General features: G+C 43.2%; 1 protein-coding gene across 1 annotated transcript in view; it reads right to left on the bottom strand.

The window, feature by feature from the left end:
* Positions 1–283: 283 nt before the first annotated feature.
* The window catches only part of MTDH (metadherin), a 67,666-nt gene continuing 45,521 nt past the window's right edge, over positions 284–22,428 (bottom strand). The window contains exons 9-12 of the mRNA XM_075549454.1: positions 15,041–15,148; positions 6,674–6,814; positions 4,634–4,793; positions 284–3,769 (exon numbers count right to left, since the gene is read on the bottom strand). Of these exons, the coding sequence (XP_075405569.1) occupies positions 3,699–3,769; positions 4,634–4,793; positions 6,674–6,814; positions 15,041–15,148 (480 nt within the window). The 3' untranslated portion in view covers positions 284–3,698. The remainder of the gene's footprint in view (positions 3,770–4,633; positions 4,794–6,673; positions 6,815–15,040; positions 15,149–22,428) is intronic.

The raw sequence follows: 22,428 nt of genomic DNA on the forward strand, positions 1-22,428 counted from the left end.
CTGACTCATGTTGACCCTATAGGACAGGGGAGATCTGCCTCTTTGGGTTTCGGAGACTGTTCACTCTTTATGGGAGTAGAAAGCCTCATCTTTCTCCGATTCAAGTGAGACTGATACTGTACTAGTGATACTGTACTACATCGTCTAAGTCAGACAGCAGAAAGCAGACCATGTTTCCCACAGAGGATATAAGCATTGTGTGTGACAAACGGGCGTTTTAAGAGGTGCCGCACCTGTGGAATGACTGGCAAAGTTCCTTCCCGGAGAGAATTGTAAAGAGCAATTTAAACAAAAGAAAAATGGCTTATTTTATTTACAATATTCAAAGCATCTTACAAATAACATATTTGCATTCCCTAAGTCTTCTGGAGAGTAATTCCAGTTTTTGTGCAATGAATTTACAGGAAAATCTGAAGACATCTATCAGACATCTTAAACCTAAATTCTAAGTTTTGTAAGATATTTCATACTATAGTAGTAGAGAATTTTTTTAATAAGAAAAACTAAGCTCTGTAGTTAAATATTGCCCTGCAGTATCTTTAACCCAAATACAAAGCCGATTTTCCCATGAAATAATACCATTAGATTGGATGAAATCATATCCATCACCCTTCACAAAATGCATGCAACAAAGTAAACATGGTAAGTTACATGAAAGACATTTCAATACTTTTTTTTGGGAATCTCTCAACTGTTGTTTTGCTCAATTCAGGGTGTAGGCTGGTAGAATTCCAGTGTGGGGAACCCCTAGAGCCATTGGTCTATGCTCGCAGGAGGGCAGGATTTTTCGCAGGCGGGGCAGGGCAGGATTCAGGAGACTGCAGTGGTTTTGCTCGCTGCTAGGAGCAAGACTCTCCAGGCCTGACAGCGTCTGAAGGGTCAGTTTCCTTCCTTCCAATAGTCCAAGATGCATCTTATCCAGTCACTAAGGAGCTCTTTCTTCCCAGTACTAGCCCCCAAACCAAACACCTCCTGCCAGGGAGTCCATTCTTAGTCCCAAGAACGTTCTGGAGCAGAGTAAAACTGCGCCTGAAGATTCCCAAGACCGCACATCATTACAGGAGTGGGCAGCCTCACCTTCTCCTGGGGAGCCACTAGTTGGTTTGAAGCACCAACCTTCTGGTTAACAGCCCAAACTAGTCCACCAAGGTAGTTGGGTCAATCTTGATTTTAATGCCCTTCCAGGTGATGAAACCCAGCTCCACTATTCAGATCAGGCACCCTCAAACTGCGGCCCGCCGCGGATATTTATCTGGCCCGCCGGGTGTTTATTGCCCCATTTGTTTTTTTACTTCAAAATAAGGTATGTGCAGTGTGCATAGGAATTTGTTCATAGTTTTTTAAAAACTGTATTCCGGTCCTCCAACAGGTCTGAGGACAGTGAACTGACCCCTGTTTAAAAAGTTTGAGGACCCCTGATTTAGATGCTAGAAAAAATTTTACAGATAAAGAATACTGAACCACTGACACTTCACTGTGCAAGACTTATTTATACCTGATGAATCTGAGCATGAGTTCATCAATTTTATCACTTACACAGGTGCCATCTTGTAACATAAATTCCACTCCTTAGCTCTTGAGCCAGACAGGAAAGACAGAGAGGTATCTCTGTCCTGGATCCATCCCAACTTAGCAAAGTGGCTCACCACCTTCACGACATTGTGCTCAAAGATGGTGTTTCTGCCACCCGGCGTAGCTGACTGGGGACATACGAGGTTGGAGAAATAAAGCACACACGCGACACAACTAACAGAATTCTAAGAGAGTGAGGTAGAGTTGAGAGAGTTCAATTAAATTTTTTGGGCATAGACCTTCTGGCACATTCCCAAACTATACTAACTCCTTATCACATTCTCCTTTGCAATACACCTTTACAAAGTGCTGGCAACTTCGATATCCTTGGAGGGCTCTTGTGGGAAACACTGTACCAAGTTCATGAAGTCACTTGAGAAATCCCTTCCTGGCACTTTGGCTGTCATTTCCCCCCGTACTGAAGCAAATAAAAACAATGCTATCCATTTGCTGAATTTATTTAAACAAATCAACTTAGAAGTATCACTGAATTAAACAAAACTCCTGACATGTAAACACACTGCCATGTTCCTGAAACAGATGTTAACACCTGTAGAAAAGTTAATAACCGTTTGTTAAGAAAGCTGTCCAGTAGTAAGGCCAGTCTTCAGCAAAATTCAAACCACGTTGTTTCCTTGAGCTTTCCTAGTCTGACAATGCAACACCATCAAACGACAATCAAATACAATAAAGACAACATGGACGGATATATCAGTACCATTGGTTACAGCTGTGGAAACACGTTCATTCTTGGCGCCACATAAAAACAATTAAGCCAATCACATCAAATAAATCATGGCTTGTTTTTTGTTGTTTTTGTTTTTTATCACAATTCTCTATGTGATGTTAATTATGGTCCTTGTCAAACACGTTTGGTAAAGGCCATGTACAGTGTACATGGCTGAACATGCACTACTTATAGTTACAAAGATACCTGCCAGTTTATTACGATAGAATTACACAGTGCCTGAAAATGGTGAAACATCTCACACATCATTGTAATCAATACAGTTTCAAGCAGGAAATGTTCCTTATTTGACCATGATCGCAGTATTACATGAAAATTCTTATAAAAACACGAATCCCCTTCAGGTAATTGATGCATATTCTACGCACTACAGGTTAAGGCAGTAAAAAAATGTATTCCTGATAACTGGAGGTCTTGACAATGTCAATTAAAGCTGTCTGCTGCTCATTCCTCATTCTCCACCAAAGCCCTAAGTCTTGTCTGTCCAACTAGTGTGTGATTTTATTTTCAAAGTCAAAAAAGCATTAGTAACTAACAAGAGTTGACAGTGGAAAAAAAGTAATTGCCAGGGAAAGAACATATCTAGGTTGGGTTTTGTCCAACAGGGTTCAAATCATAAAACAAGAGTATTAATTGTGAGTCTGAATCTTAAAAAGTATAAAACAAATACGCAGAGTTGACTTTTCTTAATTTAAAATATACTGTACTTGGAACAATTCAAGTAATGTAAAGACTATCAAAAATAACTTCAAAAGCCATACAAGTGTCAGCTGCATTTTCCATGTTTTAATCAAGAACTTCCTAAAACCGCAAGTTAACCCGGCCAGCTTAGTTAAGCAAATGATAAGGGACTCTTTATTTGCACTTGTGATTCCTTTAATACAAACTGTTACCAACAAGGATGTCAAGATATGGCCGATTATGCATTTGATCAAAAGCACTTTGATTTAAGCACAAACAGATTCAAATGGTACAAAGTCCGTGCATAAGATCCAAAAAATACCTACTAAGTCGCAGGCAACCCTCTTTCTAATCGGAGTCCTTTCTCTCAGCTGCAGAGGAGATAGGGCACAATCTGCTGCAGACAGGGCACTGCTGGAAAGCCAGGACGCTATTCTTAAATTAGGATCACTCTCCTTACATGGAAAAGACTTTCTTTCCCAAGCGTCATCCAGCAACTGTCGTAGGTTCTGTTGACCGTTTAGTTCCATAAATTAATTTTCCTTTGATTCCATTTTTACGGTGGCTGTGTTCAGTTTTGTTTTAAAAATTGGTTGAAATTTATATAAAACTCTGTACATGTTCACAAATTATTGCATAAACAGCATAATCATCAAGACAGTGTTTGCAAACACATGTCCAATTCAGGAAAAAATATTCACGTTTCCCGTCTGGCTTTTTTCTTCTTTTTTATTTGTTTGGGAGATTCCCAGCTAGCTTCAGACTTGGCTAAAAAGAAAACAGAAAAAAGGATGGTAAGTAGGTATTGCTGCCAGTCACTCACAATGACAAAAATGTGCTTTAAAATCCACTAGGAATGCAAAGGTCTCAGACTGTATGTTGAAGTTGGAAGATGCTAGTCCCTTTTCTCTCCTTTCCACCTTAACGTATTGTTAGGCCTGAACCCGGGAACTGCTGATGACCAGTTCTCATCTAGAAAAACCACCACTCAATTGAACTCTCAGCTGAACTCAGAAGTGCTCATGGGCCAAATGGATGAAGGTAGCAGGGGGGGGAGGGGCACAGAACAATCTGCAGTCACAGAAAACAGGAGGATGTGGACAGACAAGCAGGCAGGTAATATGCCCTCCCTCATTTACATCTTTCCCTGCTCCTGAGTTATTTCAGCTCAGATGGCTCAATTTCCATGATGCCACAGATCCTAGGTTTTTGCAAGGAAGAAAAAGTTGACTCATTAATACTTGCCATAAAACCAAACTCACTGCAGCTGAGTCAATTTCAACTTAGTGACTCCAAAGGGCAGAGTAGACCAGTAGTTCTCAACCTTCCTCATGCCGCAACCCTTGACAGTGCCTCATGTTGTGCTGAACGCCCAACCATACAATTATTTTCGTTGATACTTCATAACTGTAAATTTGTTATTGTTATGAATTGGGTGGCCCCAGTAAAAGGGTCACTTGACCCCCAATGGGGTCGTGATCCACAGGTTGAGAACCCTGCTTTGAAATCCTTGCCTGTCTTTCTCCCTTGGAGTGACTGGGGGTGTGGTGTGTGTGTAATTTCTAACTTGGTTAACAGCTCAATGTCTAGCCCTCTCCGCTCGCCATCAGCACCATATTGAAGCACACTCACTCTGGGAAGGAGGCACGCTGTTCTGCTTCGCATTCGACTTGGACGTCTCTGTCTCCGTCTCCTGTAGCGTCGGTGGCACTTGGGAGGAGCTCATGGCATCACTTTGTGATGACATTACAGATGGCTCGGTAGAAACAGCAGGTGGAAGAGTCTTGAGAGGCTATTTTGGAATAAATTGACCTTAGATTGCTTTTTTGGTAAAAGCATTCAAAATAAAAGTACTTTAGTCATATCAAGAGGCTTTCAAATAGAAAATACTCAAGTGGGTTCTAAATAACTTCACATCAGAAGCACTGCAAGTCATGCCTGCCCTCTAGTGACACGACTAAGCAAACCTTCACCTACAACACTCATGGGGCCACACAGGAGCAGGTGGAGAGAACAGGGAGGACAAGGACAAACGTACAAATGCCTAGGGAATCACAAGCACATAGGCCTTTGAATTTCATCAGCTCTTCCACTTTTCTTACTCATTATCATTAGCAAGACGTTGTATTTGCTAGTGAGTCCATGGTGTCAAGAACCATCAAGTTGATTCCAACTCATTAGCGGCTACACGTGAGAATTTTCTAGGTTGTCATCTTTAGGGAACAAATTGGCAACAGCAGAGTATTTAACTGTTGCATCACCAGGGAGCCTTAGCTTGGTGATTAGTAAGCTTAGCTTAGAAGATCCCTTCCTCCCTACTCTCAACTTCCCAAACCTGTCTGATGTGGAAAACAGTTCATTCCTGAACCTGTTCTCCTTCCACAGAGGTGGGGATGGATCATGAGAAAAAACTATCTGAAAAGAGAAGAAAAGGCTTCAGATGGCCCCATAGAAGCCAACTGTGGCTTCTAGTCTTACTGATTAAACCCAGTAAACCTCAGGTCCAAAGCTTCAGAGCTTTCCCCAGCCTAGCCTGGAATGAGAATGCTCGGCCCAGCCTGGAGCAGGCGGAGGCACACGAACGGAGCGACTTCACTGAGGCATCACAGGAAACGACAGAACCCTGAACCCACGGAGTGTTCTGAGGCCATACCAGCCAAGTGGGAGATTGTTTCACCCTATCCACACTGTAGCGACAGATAATCTGAACAGAGAAACAAGCGAAGGAATGTTTCTTCTGCTGCTTACTTCTTCTGGGCTCCACCTCCCAAGTGTGGCATGGAGTAGGTTCTCAACCTCCCCCCCTTTTTAGGGTGAATACATGAACCAAGTGCAACTCAAGTATAATTTACCCAATAGGAAATCAGACATAGAAAGGCCATAGTCTTTGTCACCGGCCTTTATCTTTTATAAAATGGTCTGGATACTTCAGTCTGTTCCATAGAAAACACATTAATTTGCGAACCTGGTAAGAGGGTTAAACTAGTTATATAATGCGTGTGCTTGGGCGGGGGCACCTGCGAGGGAATGTAACCCGCCCCATGTCTCCAGGTCACCTGCCCCTTGTGTGCCTACAGATTTCACAGCGAGAAACAGTGCTCTAACTGCTTTGGTGAGAAGATGCTGAATCAATCTTATAAGTCCTTCTATCTAACAAGATGCATGCCCCAATAGTGGACTCGCTCCTGTTTCTGTACATAGTCCCACCTGTTACTGTGATGTGTTGCTCTGCCACCAATAGTGCCTCCCCTTTTTTTCCCAGTCATGCTTTTTGACACAGTGTACACACATACACACCAATACTCCATGTTAGGGTCCCAATTATGAGCCCTTGGGTGCCATTTCAACCTTGTGTCAATGATCTCCCTCACCAGATGATATGTGCTGTGTCTTTGTGTTGTATTTGCCTCCCAAGAGTTCTCTTAAAAAAAAAAAGTTCTCTTTAAATTATAAAAAAGAAAAAAAAGTGGCTTTAATTTTGTCAGTGAGAGAGTTATGATGCTGGGCAACTGATTCAACTTCTGAGGCCTTGACTCAATGTCTAACACGTTCTACCTTTCTCTTGGGGTGTTCATTTAAAGTGCTTAGTACATACAGTGCTTCAATGAAACATTAAGTTGCAGTTCTCAAATTGTCATATCGCTTAAATAAGTGAAAAAAAAAAAAAACTACCTGGCTATTTTTGACGTGGACTTCAGCCGGCTCACTAGTGCTTATGGTCTTCAAAGAAGACGCCTTTTCTGCTTTGGGTCGGACTTTAGAGGTATTCACAGGAAGTTCTTCTTTAATATCTTTTTCCAAGTCTTCTGTGTCCTACAGAGAATAGAAATCACTAATTTTTTACTAATCATACCTAATTTGGGGTAAGGTAGTTATGTCTAGAAGATAGCCCAGAAAAATAACTTGATTTTGGAAACTGCCCAAAGAGCTAAACAGAGGATATAAAAATAATTGCTTGAAGATTTACAGCACATACGGTCACCTATACATACAACATTGCCCCTGCTTTCTGAGGTAACAGTCCAATCGGCTGTGAGTTCAAGGACAACACCCTCCACTCTCTTCCAATGGGAGCTGGTCTAACACACTCGACAGACAAACGGAATCAGAGTACTTTTCTTTTTAAAGCACACAGGGAACTAGTGGATACTTGAACTAAGCATATTTTGCTTTGTAACTTCAAGTGAAATGTTTCCCTTCCAGTTTCTAGATGAACTGGTTTACACACAGTGAAAGGACACACACAGCTGGCTAGATAATCTCAACACTAAACACTTAGCTTCCACAAACTTGCATTTTCTCAACTGTAAAATAAGCCATGCCCAGACGGTTTTCAGGGCTCCACCCAACATTTGATGACTTTTAAAAGCGTTAACACGATCACTCTGAAAACGTGCTACAGCTCAGCGCCCAGCCCCTGGCCCCAGAACCAGATGGTCCGAGCCAGCATGCAGACTGTGTGAACGGGAGGAAAACATGGTACAAAGCTTCAAAAGGGACCAGGTTTTAAGGCGTGACAGTGGCAGAACCCCTGAAATTCTGGTTTGAACTTGACCCCGCCCTGACTTGGCTCAACTAGCAGTCAGATCTACAGGTGATCTAAACGACCAGGAGCTTAGGAGAGCACAAGGGCATTTGCCGGAGGACAAAGATCAGAGGGAAGGAAGGGTTGGGAGAAGAGGAGGGACAGAAAGGAGAAACGCTGGGAGGAAAAGGGAAGAGAGCTGTCTGTCACAGTGTGCAGAATGCAGTCAGTGCCTCGAACCAAAGCATGTGATTGCTGAATGAAAACCCAGTGGGCTCGAGAAACCTTTGCCCAAGTCACAACTAAAAGCTTCAATAAATCAATGCCCAAACGTATGGTGCCCTTCTACCGTGTCACATCATCACCATGTGGTGGTGTAATGAAGACAACGTATTACATTCATATCGATGTGAAACCAGCGTCAGCAGCTAGAGTAGGAGTAAAGACAGGAGCATCGCTGTAAATCGAATTGTTCTCTAGAAAACACACACAATGGTTGTTGCTATCCTAAAGAAGTGGTTAATAAAGATCCTTTTCGTTCCCAATTCTGGTGAAACTTCTTAAGGATGGTAGTGGGTTTAGATTATAATTTATTTTTTCTTTTAGTTTTATTGGCACTGAATTCACATATCATATAATTCAATAGTTCAAGCATATTGAGTTGTACAATTACCACAATCAATTTTAGAATGCTTTATTTTTTCCTTATGGTTAAATAACTCAAAAAATCATTTTATTGAAGCTCATACAACTCTTATCACAATCCATACATACGTCAATTATGTAGAGCACACTTATACATTCCTTGGGCTCCTGGCATCAGCTCATTTCCCTCCTCCCTCATAAACCTTTGATAATTTATAAATTTTTCTATACCCCGCCCCTCCCTTCCCTCCTCTCTCCCAGTATCACCACTCTCACTACTGGTCTGGAGGGGTTCATCTGTCCTGGAGTCCCTGTGTTTCCCGTTCCTATCTGCACCAGTGTACATCCTCTGGTCTAACCAGGTTTGTATGGTAGAATTGGGATCATGATATTGGGGGGGGGGGTGAGGGAGGGAGGAAGCATTTAAAAACTAAAGGAAAGTTGTGTGTTTCATCGATGCTACACTGCACCGAGTGACTCATCTCCTCCCCATGACTCCTCTGCAAGGGATGCCCAGTTGTCTACAGATGGGCATTGGGTCCCTATCCCGCACTCCCCCTCACTCACGAATATTTTTGTTCTTTGGTGCTTGATACCTGGTCCCTTTGACCCCTCATGATCACACAGGCTGGTGTGCTTCTTCCATGTGGTCTTGGTTGTTTCTGGGCTAGATGGCCGTTTGTTTACCTTCAAGCCTTTAAGACCTTAGACGCTCTATCTCTTGATAGCCGGGCACCATCAGCCTTCTTCACCACACTTACTTATGCACAGATTTGTCTTCCTGATCCGTTCAACACCTTGTGATCACACAGGTTAAATCACTTTTACAATGAGTTGTGGCTCCAGAGGGTCTTGGGAGAAGGGTGTGGTGAGTGGATGGCACCAAGGACAGGGGAACAACTAAGGAATTGAAACCAACATCTAGCAGTTGCAGAGATCCTGTGGGTATTAGAGCAACACCAATCTAGCTGAGAGGAAGTACTAAGAGGTGGAAAAAGGGGGAATGTGACGGTGGGGCTGGAGGAGGCAAAAGGAAACAAAGGAAGCAAAGCTATAGATAGAGGTATTAACAGGTGCACTTCTGTAAATACATCAATTCATAAAAATACAGATGTTGGCCTATGTCATATATTTTTAAGATTGCAGACGGGCCTCAGCTCATACCCTCCCCTCAATACAAGAACACTTGTTCAAACAAATTGGCATTTTGTAATGCTCAAGCCCCCCCCCCTGATCGCTGAAGACAAAATGGGCCCATAAGCAGATGTGGTGAAGACAGTGGATGGTGCCTGGCTATTTAAAGATAAAGCATCTGGGGTCTTAAAGGCTTGAAGTTAAACAAGCAGCCATCCAGCAGTGAAGCAACAAGCCTACATGGAAGAAGCACACCAGCCGGTACAATCATGAGGTATCATCAAGACCGGGCAATGGGCATCAGAAAGCTCATAACAAACAAAAACGCACTGGTGAAAATGAGGGTGGATGGAGCAGAGACCCAAAGCCCACCTGTGGACAATGGAACATCCATCCACAGAGGGGTCATAGGGAGGGGATGAATCAATCAGGGTGCAGTAGAGCACAGATGGATCACACAATATATCTCTGATCCCTTGAGGCCTCCTCACCCCCCACTATCATGACCCCAGTGCTGCTTCCCACTCTGGACCGAATGGGAGCATGTACATAGGGATAGGCAAGATAAAGCTCATGCCATGCGGAACCCAGGAACAGGAATAGCGATACCAAAAGGGCATGGGCAAGGGGGTACCAATTGCAATGAATGGCACATAACCCCCACCCCCATCCAGGGGGAAGAACAGAAACCAGAGGAGAAGGGAGACAACAGTTGGCATGAGATATGAAAATGATAACAATCTATAATCTATCAAGGGGCCATGAGGGTTGGGAGGAGGGAGGGCCAAAAAAAGGGGAACTGATCCCTAGGGCTCAATAGAATATCTAGAAAAGAACGATGGCCATATATGTATAAATATGTCAGATACAATTGATGTATGGATTGTATCAAGAGTTGTAAGAGCTCCCTATAAAATGATCTGAAATAAATAAAATGTATGTGTAGGTCTTAAAAATAATGAGTTGTGTAATCATCAGTTCTACTGTTCCCTCCCCACTCCCCTCCCTATCTCTTAACTCCCCACCCCTATAAACCCCTCTATCAGTTGTATCTTTATGCACCCACTCTTCTGTGTTCCACAACCTGGGAAACCCAATAAAAAACAGAAACAAAATAAAGTGGTAAAGATAAAATAATAATACAAATAGTAAGAAAAGATTAGTGAATATTTGAAAGGTCAGGAAAGAAAATTTTGTCATGTAACTATCAAGAAATACTTGCACCTAGAATTTCAAGTTGGAGGTATCAAGTTTGTTCCAGGGTGTAATCACGATGACAATGATCCCTATCTGATAGGGGTCTGCCAGCAGCTTAACCTGACTCGATACTCTGCAGATGGGTTATGAGCCCTCACTGTCCTTCATAGCCTTCCAGAAATCGGATGTTTTGCAATTTAGGCTCTGACACTATTCCCTTGGTCATATTTGAATTTCACTGTCGTCTTTGGATCACACAAACTGGTGTGCTTCTTCCATGTGGACTTAGTTGATTCTTCACTTAGATGGCTGCTTGTTCGAATACAACCCTTTAAGACCCAGACACTATTCTAATCGACAGCCAGGCACCATCTGCTTTCTTCACCACACTTTGCTGTAGCACCTTATCTTCAGTGATCATTTCATGAAGGTGAGTATTGAGCAGGGACATGTTATCACAATGAGCTGTTCTTGGATTGGGGCTAGAGTTCAGTGGGGCCACATAATCCATCTGCTTGTACCTGGGATAGGAATGACTCAGGTTTACTTGGTGGTTATATTTTGACAAATTCAAAACCCAGTAAGACCAACTACCCTAACAAAAGCAACAAACCAACTAGCAGACAATAAGACAAACAAAAACGAGCAAACTGAAGGCGGAAAACAAAAACCCACAGAGGCAGAAAAGTAAAACATTGTCAATCATCCCCCCTGAGGTATAAGACGATTGTACTTGTAACATCATCATTTTTGGCCAATGACATAGCACTCTGGACACTGTCGGTATGCGGAGTCTACTCAAGTACAGCTCCACCATGAGCCGCAACCCATCTCCCTAAGCAGGGAGAAACCTCCCAGATCAGTTCTTTCAAGTTCAAATCCCTGTCCAACAGATTAAAACCTGTCATGTCTAGGTCCTTTTCCACTGGACACACACCAAATTGGGGGACAGCCCAAGGTCTAATGCCTGCTACTTCAACTCTGCTTCCTCTCCCATCCAAGTAAATTATAATTTAAATCTGTGTTGTGAATTTATGTGGGGCAAGTAATTCCAGGAATATCAGGTTTGCAATCTACAGAAGACTGTATTTTCATCCTGAAGAACTCCACCAGACTCATACCAACTAAAGTGTTTTAAGGAAAAAACAACAAAAGCCAAACACATGAAATTCTGCCACTTATGGATATGTACTCCACACAGAATTTAATGGATTTAGCATTTAATTCTTTTAAAATAAATCATTTTATTGGGAGCTCTCACAGCTCTTACAACAATCCATATATTTGTCCATTGTGTCAAACACATTTGTTGCCATCATCACCTTCAAAACATTCTCCCTCCACCTGAGCCCCTGGCATCAGCTCATTTTCTTAGGCAGCCCCTCCAAGCCTTGATAATTCATAAATTATTATTTTTCACATCCCACACTGACCGATGTCTCCCTTCACACACTTTTCTGCTGTCCGCTCCCCTGGGAAGGGGCTATATGTAGATCATTTTGATCGGTTCCCCATCCCTCCCTCCACCTTCCCCTTATCATCCTGGTATCTCCACTCCCACTACTGGTCCTGAGGGGTTTGTCTATCCTGGAGTCTGCGATTCCATCTTGTATCTGTACCAGTGTACATCTTCTGGTCTAGCCAGATTTGTAAGGTAGAATTGGAACCATGATAGATGTGGGGAGGAAGCATTTAAGAACCAGAGGAAAGTTGCATGTTCCATCATGGCTACACTGCACCCTGACTAGCTCATTTCCTCCCTGTGACCCTTCTGTAAGGGGATGTCCAGTTACCTACAGATGGGCTTTGGGTCCCCACTCCATGCTCCCCTTCATTCATAATATGACTTTTTGTTCTTTGATGGCTGATACCCGATCCCTTCGACACCTCGTGATCACATAGACTGGTGTGTTTCTTCCATGTGGGCTTGGTTGCTTCTCAGCTAGCTAGTCCCTTGTTTACCTTCAAGCCTTTAAAACCCTAGGTGCTTTTATCTTTTGATAGCCTGGCATCATAAGCTTTCATCACCACATTTGCTTATGCATCCATTTGTCTTCAGCAATTGTGTCAGGAAGGTGAGCCTCATGGAATGCCAGTTTAATAGAACCAAGTGTCCTTGCATTGAGGGAGTACTTGAGTGGAGGCCCAATGTTCATCTGCTTGGGTACTGTTTTAAGACACTAAATTAGTAGGGTTTTGTTATGACAGTATCAGAATATTCAAACACTTTCTAGATGGTGGGCAGATATATTTTTAAAGGATGATCTGAAAGGAATGTGGTGGCATAGTGGGTTACTCCTTGGGTTGTTAACAAGGTCAGCAGCTTGAAACCACTAGTAGGTCCAAAGGAAAAAGTCTTTCTACTCTCATAAAGAAGGCTGAGGAAACCCAAGGGACCTACAAGGTCACTTTACTGAGAGTTGGAATTGACCAGCAGGCCATGAGGTTTCTGCCTGCATACCTACCAAAGGAATGGTCGCATACCGCTGCCTCTCAACGGAAAGACTTAGAAACACATCTACGGTAAACAACATCTTTGATGGTGTCAAGGAAAACTGGTGGAAGTCTTATCTTTGTAAAGGGCACTGTCTTTGTATTTTTGTCCATCCCAATAACCACAACCTCCTCTCCTCCTTCCTCCCACACCCAAACTTCTCATCTCAGGAGGTTGAGAAGGCCAGAAGGAGAACTAACTGGGCATTTTTGGTTTAACTTTACACTGAGGCGTGCTGTAAACTACCTCTACTCTTTACTCAGAGTCACAAGGGTCTCCAAGGCACATTTTCAGGAGTTACTGTCAAAGAACAGTGAGAAGCCTGGAATCCACAGGGGAAGACCCAGCTTTAGCTAGCTCTCTGCCCCCTTGGGTGGGACCCTGGGGGAATGTCTGGATAAAAATGCCGAAGTTTACAGAATCAAACCACCTCTTAAACAAAAGTCGCTGAATCCTTACCCATATTAGTGAAGGCTATCGTTCTATCATTCTTGGAATATCCTTTCTCATCAGCTAGCTTTAGGTAACAAGAAAGGTGTACTTATGACATGTTTTTGTTTATCACATCTATGATCATCTTGGCCACTCCCACCTGTACCCGCCATCATCGGGCGCTCTGGTGGGGTACTGGGTCACAGGCTGGGTGCTGACTGCCAAGCCAGTAGAGTGAAACCACTGGCCACTCCACAGAAGGTGAGGCTTTCTGTGCCCCTGATTCCCAGCTAAGAAATTCGCCGAGGCAGTTCTTGCTTCTGTTAGGATGCTCTAAGAAAGCTGGAATGGACTTGATGGTAGTGTTTTTCAGCTTGGGCCTATTCATTATTAATTCCAACGATGATGAATTAGATATTTATTTCTTTTCCAAAACAGAGCATTAAGTAGGAAAAATCATTACGTGGGGTTACCCTCTGCAAATGTTAGCTCTGCCTGTCTCCTATATTGAAATGATTGACAATTGTTTGCAAGTGGGTTTCAGTCAGGCACAGTCTTCCTAAGCTCAGTAAAGGAGAGAGTGCATTCAGAAATACAGATCTGTGCACGTTCCCAGTAACTTATTGTGCTTCACTGAACTGAAAAGAACTTGGATTGCAAGTTTACTACAAGCTGACTTTCCCCCCCAGAGGGGAGATCAAAGGCAAGGAGAATGAGGAAGGATGTAAACAGAACACGTCTGCTAATGAGAAACAAAGTAATCAGGAAAAACACAGTAGAATCATAAGTCCGCAAAATCAGAGGCAGTGAAAAACTCCACATACTTTGTGCCTCGTTTGCAAATGGCATAAAATGCTGCCATTCAGTTACAGGGAAATGTGTGAGCACCACTAGACTATCAGAAATGTATTTGATTAATCTGTACTCAAAACTCCAAACTCACTGCCATCGAGTCAACAGACTCAGAGAGACTCCCTACTGTACCTGTGGGTCTCTGAGACTGTAACTGCTTACGAGTAGATGGCTGGTCCTTCTGAGAAGCAGTCAGTGGTTTCAAACTGTTGACCATGAAGATCACTTATCTTTTAAAACACTTGAGAATTTTAAAGTTTGATTTCTCACACATTTCTTTCTACACATTAGAGTCTGCATATGAGGGGTCTTCAAAAAGTTCGTGAAGATATTACATCCGGGGAACCAATTACAAGGATCTACACGTGCCCACCTCCCGGGGGGACAGACAACAGAAAAGTGGGTGAAGGGAGACGTCAGACAGGGCAAGAAACAACAACATAATAATTTATAAATTATCAAGTGTTCATGAGGGAGGGGGGAGGGGTAAAATGAGGAGGTGATGCCAGGGGCTTAGATGGAGAGCAAATGTTTTGAGAATGATGAGGGCAATGAATGTACAAATGTGCTTTATACAATTGAAGTACATATGGATTGTGATAGGAGTTGTATGAGCCCCTAATAAAACGATTAAAAAAAAGATATTACATCACCTTTAATTCCACTTTCCACAAAGTCTGGGAAGCCCTCTCACGGTCACTACAACCTGCAGCAGTCAATTTGTAAGGAATGTGTGCAGTTCTGCTATTTTTACTTTTACCTGTGCAGAAGAGTTATCTTCACCTTGCTTCTTCTTTTTCTTCTTCTTCTTTTTCGATTTCCCGGCTTGAAGCACTCCCTCTCCCTTTTCTGCATCTTCATCCGAAACCTGAGTGACAAGTATAAAGTAGTCAAGTGAATGGACTGGTGTTGGTGAAGTTTTCTTTTTCCAGATAATCATGAATGCCATGATTTTGCCCATTAGGTGTAGTCCTTGTCTTCCAAATTCCATTTAAGAATTAAGATGAAAGGGGGCAGCATTTGCCCAAGGACAAAATTCGGGAAGTCTAGAACAGGGGAGAAGGAAATGGAGGCGGGTGGTTAAGCGCTATCGCACTGCAATACAGGAGAAAAGCAACGAGTGAGAACTATTGATATGAAACCTCAACAAATCATAAAGAAATAATGAAACTGATCTAGTATTAAAGACTAGAATAATTTCCTACTGACTACAATAGACCACTTTCCCCACATCTTTTATTTTTCACTAGAAACTTACAGCCAGAGTAAATTCCGACTCACAGTGACCCTGTAGGACAGGCTAGAACTGCCTTGTGGGTTACTGAGACTAACTCACCATGGGAGTAGTCAGCCTCATCTTTCTGCAAGAAGTGGAAGTGGCTGGTGGTTTTGAACTGCTGACCTTGCGACTGGCTGCCCACTGTATTGCGCATCCTCGCTGCTAAGGCTATTTTTCACAAGATCAATTAAAGAGCTGTGCAAATCTTGATGTTTGGAAATGCACTGTTTGAGAGTAGTGATACCAGGAGGGTAGGGGGAAGGTGGGGGGAGAAAGGGGGAGCCGATCACAATGATCTACATAGAATCCCCTCCCAGGGGGATGTACAACAGAAAAGTGGGTGAAGGTCAGTGTGAGACATGAAAAAATAATAGTAATTTATAAATTATCAAGGGTTCATGAGGGAGGGAAAATGAGAAGCTGATACCAAGGGTTCAAGTAGAAATAAAATGCTTTGAAAGTGATGATGGTAACAAATGTATAAGTGTGATTGACACAATGGATGGTAAATAAAAATGTACTTCTACACAATCAGAGGTCTTTATTAAACAAAAGTTATCAAAATGTAATGTGATTCCCCACATACCCTCCAACGAGGTCGATACTCTTCTGAAGGGGGGTTTCCATCTCATACCCTGCCCCACCTCAAAGAATGCTGTGCTCTTCCATGCACATGTCAAAAATGACAGTTTTGGCATCCCTGGGGGCTCAAATCCTGTTCCTTTTAAATGTTGAGTTTTGGAAACAAAAAGGCAGTCTGAATAAGATCAGGGCTGTGAGTGTGGTAAGGTTTCCCAACAACAGGTCTATTGACATGATGGGGAAACAACTTTCTGGCTCTCCCCCCACCAATATAGTTTACTATTTTCTTAAAATGCCATCATAGTATGCCCCCATTCATTCTGTGTCCTTCAAAAGAAGCTATGAAGATGATCTTTAGGAAATGTGAAGCCCGCAGAGTTGCTCAGGTGTCACCGTTTTGATTGGATCCCTTTTCCCTCTTTCCTGATGGTACCCCAGTGAGACTAAGACAAGTTTGTGGCAGAAGGAATTTGTCTGCAGCCATTCCCTGATTAACGATATTTTTGCCCACACAAGCCCCCCCCCACAGCCATGCTTTCTGATACCCTTCGCCTTTGCAACCATAGTGCCAACAAAGGACTAATGTGTGAAATATATAAACAACACTCATGATTCAACAACAGAAAATATGCGAAAGACACATTTTACCAGAGGATATTCAGCAGCCCAAACCAAAACCACCTCCCTCGAAAAACAAACAGAATATTCAGGGTCACTAGCTCGATCGGAATGCTAAACGAAAACCAATGACACCATCAGAACGCCTGTAAGGGGGCAGACATACAGCCCCTGGACTGCCAGGGGTACTGTCACTCAGGAAAAAGACAGCTACTTACAAACAGAAATCTGTAATTACAATACCTAAAACACCAAACCAAGTTCACGAACAATGAATCCATTCCCAATTTAGCAACCCTACAGATAGAGGAGCACTGCTCTTTTGATTCCCAAAGGATAGGAGTAACACACCAAACCCATCTATCTTCTTCCTGAGGGGCAACAGGTAGATCCAAACCTGCTGACTTTGTGGTTAGTAGCTCCTTGGGGAGCCCACAATCCCAGAGTGATTGAGACTTGGGTTCACATTAGCCAAATTCAGATGTCTTTCAACTGGGACATCCTGAAAGCGAGTGCCATCCCAATCATGGAGTACCATTTGGAAGAACAAAGGAAGGACCCAGCTCTACATACAACCACCTGGACCAACAGAGGACTCTGCAGATGAAATAAACCAACCCCCAGTTACACACTTCACGATTCCATTCATTGAGCATTTCTGAAGTCATGAAACCAGACAAATGGGAGAACAGACCACTGGTTGAAGAAAGTGTGGCTTTAAAAGGGCAATTTGGGGGGTGCTTGTGGGGCTAAAGAATGCCTGCACCCACGTCAGCACCCAGCGTGTGGTAACTGTGTGATAGCTTTCAAGATGCTACCACTGGGGAAACTACCGAGTATAACCAGGCTGTATTATTTCTGACCACTGCATATGAATCTACAATTACCTAAAAGTAAGATGTTAAAATTTTGTGAAATTTTGAGAAGTGTCTTTAAAAACACACACACCTTAAAAATAGCAATAAAGCTCTCCTCCCTCTCTCCGTTTCTCTGCCACCCCGAGTGTGGTGGTGCTCCGACTTCACCATGTCGTCTCATAAGACTTTCAGGATTAAGAGATTCCTGGCCAAGAAACAGAAGCAGAATCGGCCCATTCCCCAATGGATTCGAATGAAAACCGGTAATAAAATCAGGTACAACTCCAAGAGAAGACATTGGAGAAGAACCAAGCTGGGGCTGTAAGGAGCCCCCTGAAGGGTGGCACGCATGGCCGCATTTTCCCAGGCTCAAATTTTGTCCCCATCTGATGACTTGAACTTCTATTGGCAACTAATCTGGTTTATTCCTTGTTTTTTTGCTTCCTAATCAAGTTTAACAATAAATGATGTAAGGCTTTTGGTGTGGAAAAAAAAAAAGCAATAAAAATCCCTATTGAGAGCACATCTTTTCAGAATGATGAGGGCAATGAATGTACAAATGTGCTTTACACAACTGATGTATGTACGGATTGTGATAAGAGTTGTATGAGCCCCTAATAAAATGATTAAAAATGAAACAAACAAAATACCTAGTGAATAAAGATTATTAAATCAGTATTCACGACACCTCTTCACTCACACTATGTAGCTGACTGCACGATGGAAAACACTCTTTTGCCTAGATTACTTGATTGGCCTTTGGGGAGAGATGAGTTGATAATAAGGAATTGTTACTTTTCTGCTCAGTATCATGGTCACGATGATTGGCTTACAGAAAGAGCAAAGGGCAGGCAGGCTACCTGGCTTCCAGTCTGACAGGCCTGGAAAGCTACAACTGCCAGATGAACAAACGCATCCTGTGAAAGGTGCTCAGGTCAGAAGGATGCTCGTTAGTCTGCGGCTCAGCCCATTAGAGTTCCTACATGAATGCTGTTCCGTATATGGTGAAACACTGTGTTTCTGATAATGAGAAGAAATGCAAAAACAATTCTGCAGCATCTCTAAAATGTTGAGGCTGTGGCTAAGGCTAAGTGACCGTGCCACAAGTTTCTGTTTTAGAACGCACATATTTTGAAATGCTAGAAGTATGCAAACTACCAAACACCTGCTTACAAACTGTTAGGGTTCTCTAGAGAGATAAAACCAGATTGCTCATAATTATATATACATATTTATAAAGATATATAACACAAGAATGAACGGTTAAATTATAAACGGATAGATATGTAAGACAAGAAATGAACAGTTAAATTATAAAGCAGTATAAATGGCTCAGTGCGACTCATTCCCGTGAGAGTTGTGAGACACTGGCAGTCCTTCAAGTCTTGAGAGCCGCCAGGTAGTCCTCTGTAGAGAGAGCTATAGGCTATCCCAGCACAGGCAGCAAACAGCAAGGCAGGGCACCAACTGTCAGCCAGGTCACCAACTGTCAGTCCCCAGCTCAAGAGATGGAAATTTCAATCGTGTGGTCTTAAAGGGACCTCAACTTACAGAGATACAGTCCACAGGCTAGGCCTCCCACAGGTAGTGTAGCCTGTAAATTGAGGCACAGAACAAGCAAGGCAGCTGCACACTGGTCCGATGATCAAGGAGAGAGAGACAAGAAAGGTGAGGCTCACAGAACCATTTATCTCTCCGCCCTTCAATTAATACTACTTGTGTTTATCGGCCAGGCTGGCACAATAAACTATCTCAATCCACCCCTTGCCAACCTGGCACCTGTACACAATTCTTTAGCCATATATACTTATATAATTTCCAGACATTGACGAAATCACACTGATATTTATCATTAATCATCTATCATACATATAAATGAAAACACAGAGTCCAGTTGTACCTGATATATGACACCTGAACAAAGGAAAGATATGCAATAAGCACATAAAAAGAAAATACTGACAATCACAAACCTCGCTTCTGCAATTGATCACGTGGTTGTAATTGATAGGTAGAACTACCTTCTTCTACTACTCATTCTGTATATTACCTTTGTTCTCAGCAAGCACCTCAGCTAGCTGTGGTTTTGCCAAGTGGGGTGACCCAGACCTTCATTCCTGAGGGGGTCTGGGCCATTATAAGTCTTGCCAGGATTGGGTTGCTGTAATTTACCATTTACTTTAATCACAGGGCATGGTAGCACTAAGAATGGGCCTATGGGATCTCCTGGAATCCAGACATTTTCTTTCTTCTTTACCTCCATTATATAACACCACTCCAATTTCTCCTTGGTAATCAGGATCAATCACACCACTTAGTACAGTGACACCCTTCCTGACCTGTTGATCTAAAGGTATGAGAAGCCCAAAGTGGCCAGGGGGCATTCTCAGATGCCAGTTTAGTGGAATCCGTGCTGTGTTTCCAGGTGGGAGAGTTCCTTCCTTCGGGACCAGGACCTCCAGGCCTGAGGAACACAGGGTTGCTGGGACAGGAAGCAAAAATGCTGCCAAGTGGATCACTAGGAGTAATAGTGAGTGGTGCCACTCCAGCTTCTACCCCTTGGTTCCTGGACCCATGAATTCTGGCTATTGGAGACACAGCACCATACATTGGCCGCTGGTTTAGAGCATATACAGCTTCCTGGAGAACATTTCCCCAGCACCACAAGTTGTTACCACCTAATTGGAGCAGTAATTGTTTTTAGGAGCCCATTCCATCGTTCTATCAAGCCGGCAGCTTCAGGATGATGAGCAACATGATATGACCAGTGGATTCAATGGGAATGGCCCATTGCCGCACTGTATTTGCTGTAAAGTGAGATCCTTGATCTGAAGCAATGCTATGTTGGGTGCCATTATTTCTGGTAGACCTGTCACTAAAATTAAGTCTCAGAAAGCTCCTAAATGTGAGGTTGAGATGATTACCCAAGAAGAAGCGCGCTATACTCATAAAGATCTGCTCAAGTATTAATTCACAATCCACACCTGAGTATATTAACCAAACTATTCAAGTTGATATGCAGGTGCCACTCGTAAGTGGACAGCAGCAGCACTACAGCCCCTTTCTGGGATCTCCCTAAAGGATGGTGGTGAAGGGAAATCTTCCCAATGGGCAGAACTTCGAGCAGTGCACCTGGCCGTTCAGTTTGCATATAAGGAAAAATGGCCAAACGTGAGACCGTTTGCTGATTCATGGGCTGTGGCTAATGGCTTGGCTGGATGGTCAGGGATTTGGAAGGACCATGATTGGAAAATTGGTGACAAGGAGGTGTGGGGAAGAGTTATGTGGATAGACCTCTCTGAATGGGCCAAGAAAGTAAAGGTAATTGTATCTCACGTGAACGCTCACCAAAGGATCACCTCTGAAGAGGAGACTTTAATAATCAAGTGGATAAGATGACATGCGCTCCTCTTTCCTCTGCCACCCCTGTTATCGCCCAATGGGCACATGAACAAAGTGGACATGGTGGCAGGGATGGAGGTTATGCATGGGCACAGCAATATGGACTTTCACTGACCAAGGCTGACTTGGCCACTGTCACTGCTGAGTGCGCCATTTGCCAGCAGCAGGAACCAACATGAAGTCCAAGATATGGGACCATTCCTCGGGGAGATCAGCCAGCATCTTAGTGGCAGGTTGATTACATAGGACCACTTCCGTCATGGAGGGGACAGCGTTTTGTTCTTCCTGGAATAGACACCTACTCTGGATATGGATTTGCCTTCCCTGCACGTGATGCTTCTGCCAAAACTACTATTCGTGGACTTACAGAATGCCTCATCCACCGACATGGCAAATGAAAGACACTTAGATATTGTCCCTGCCCCCGCTTATAAATGCACACGATGATTGCTAAAGTGGACCCTCAACAACAGGGGCTGGAACTTCCATGTGGATTTTTTAAAAAAGTGTGCTGCCTGGAGACCCAAGGCCCAAGTGTCGACCAATGGAGATCCCCTCATAGAGGGGTTTAGGAGAGGAGATGGGTTAATTAGGGTGTGAGGTAGTATCGATGAAGAACACAGCTTTCCCCCAGATCCTGGATGCTTCCTCCCCCAACTACCATGATCCGAATTCTACCTTGCAGGGCTGGATAGGACAGAGGCTGTACACTGGTGCATATGAGGGTTGGAGGTACAGGGAATCCAGGGTGGATGATACCTTCAGGACCAAGGGTGTGAGGGACGATGCTGGGAGAGTGGAGGGTGAGTGGGTTGGAAAGGGGGAACTGATTACAAGGATCCACATGTGACCTCTTCCCTGGGAGAGGGACAGCAGAGAAGGGGGGAAGGGAGACTCCGGATAGGGCAAGATATGACAAAACAACGATGTATAAATTACCAAGGGCATATGAGGGAGGGGGGAATGGGGAGGGAGGAGGGGAAAAAAAAAGAGGACCTGATGCAAGGGGCTTAAGTGGAGAGCAAATGCCTTGAGAATGATTGGGGCAGGGAATGTATGGATGTGCTTTATACAATTGATGTATGTATATGTATGGATTGTGGTAAGAGTTGTATGAGTCCCTAATAAAATGTAAAAGAAGAAAAGAGAAAAAAAATGATTAGGGCAAAGACTGTACAGATGTGCTTTATACAATTGATGTATGTATATGTATGAACTGTGAAAAGAATTGTATGAGCCCCAATAAATTGTTAAAAAAAAAAGTGTGCTGCCAACACCTCCACATGAACAAATTTTGTATTGCAGTAAAACGTGTTCAATTATAGCTCTCACATATTTCTGGCCCTTTAAAGTGCCCCTCCTGAGGCTGGAAGTGCTCGCGAGAAGCAGAGGAAAGCCACGTTGCTGTCT

Source organism: Tenrec ecaudatus, chromosome 5 (assembly GCF_050624435.1).
Source record: "Tenrec ecaudatus isolate mTenEca1 chromosome 5, mTenEca1.hap1, whole genome shotgun sequence".
Lineage (NCBI taxonomy): Eukaryota > Metazoa > Chordata > Mammalia > Afrosoricida > Tenrecidae > Tenrec > Tenrec ecaudatus.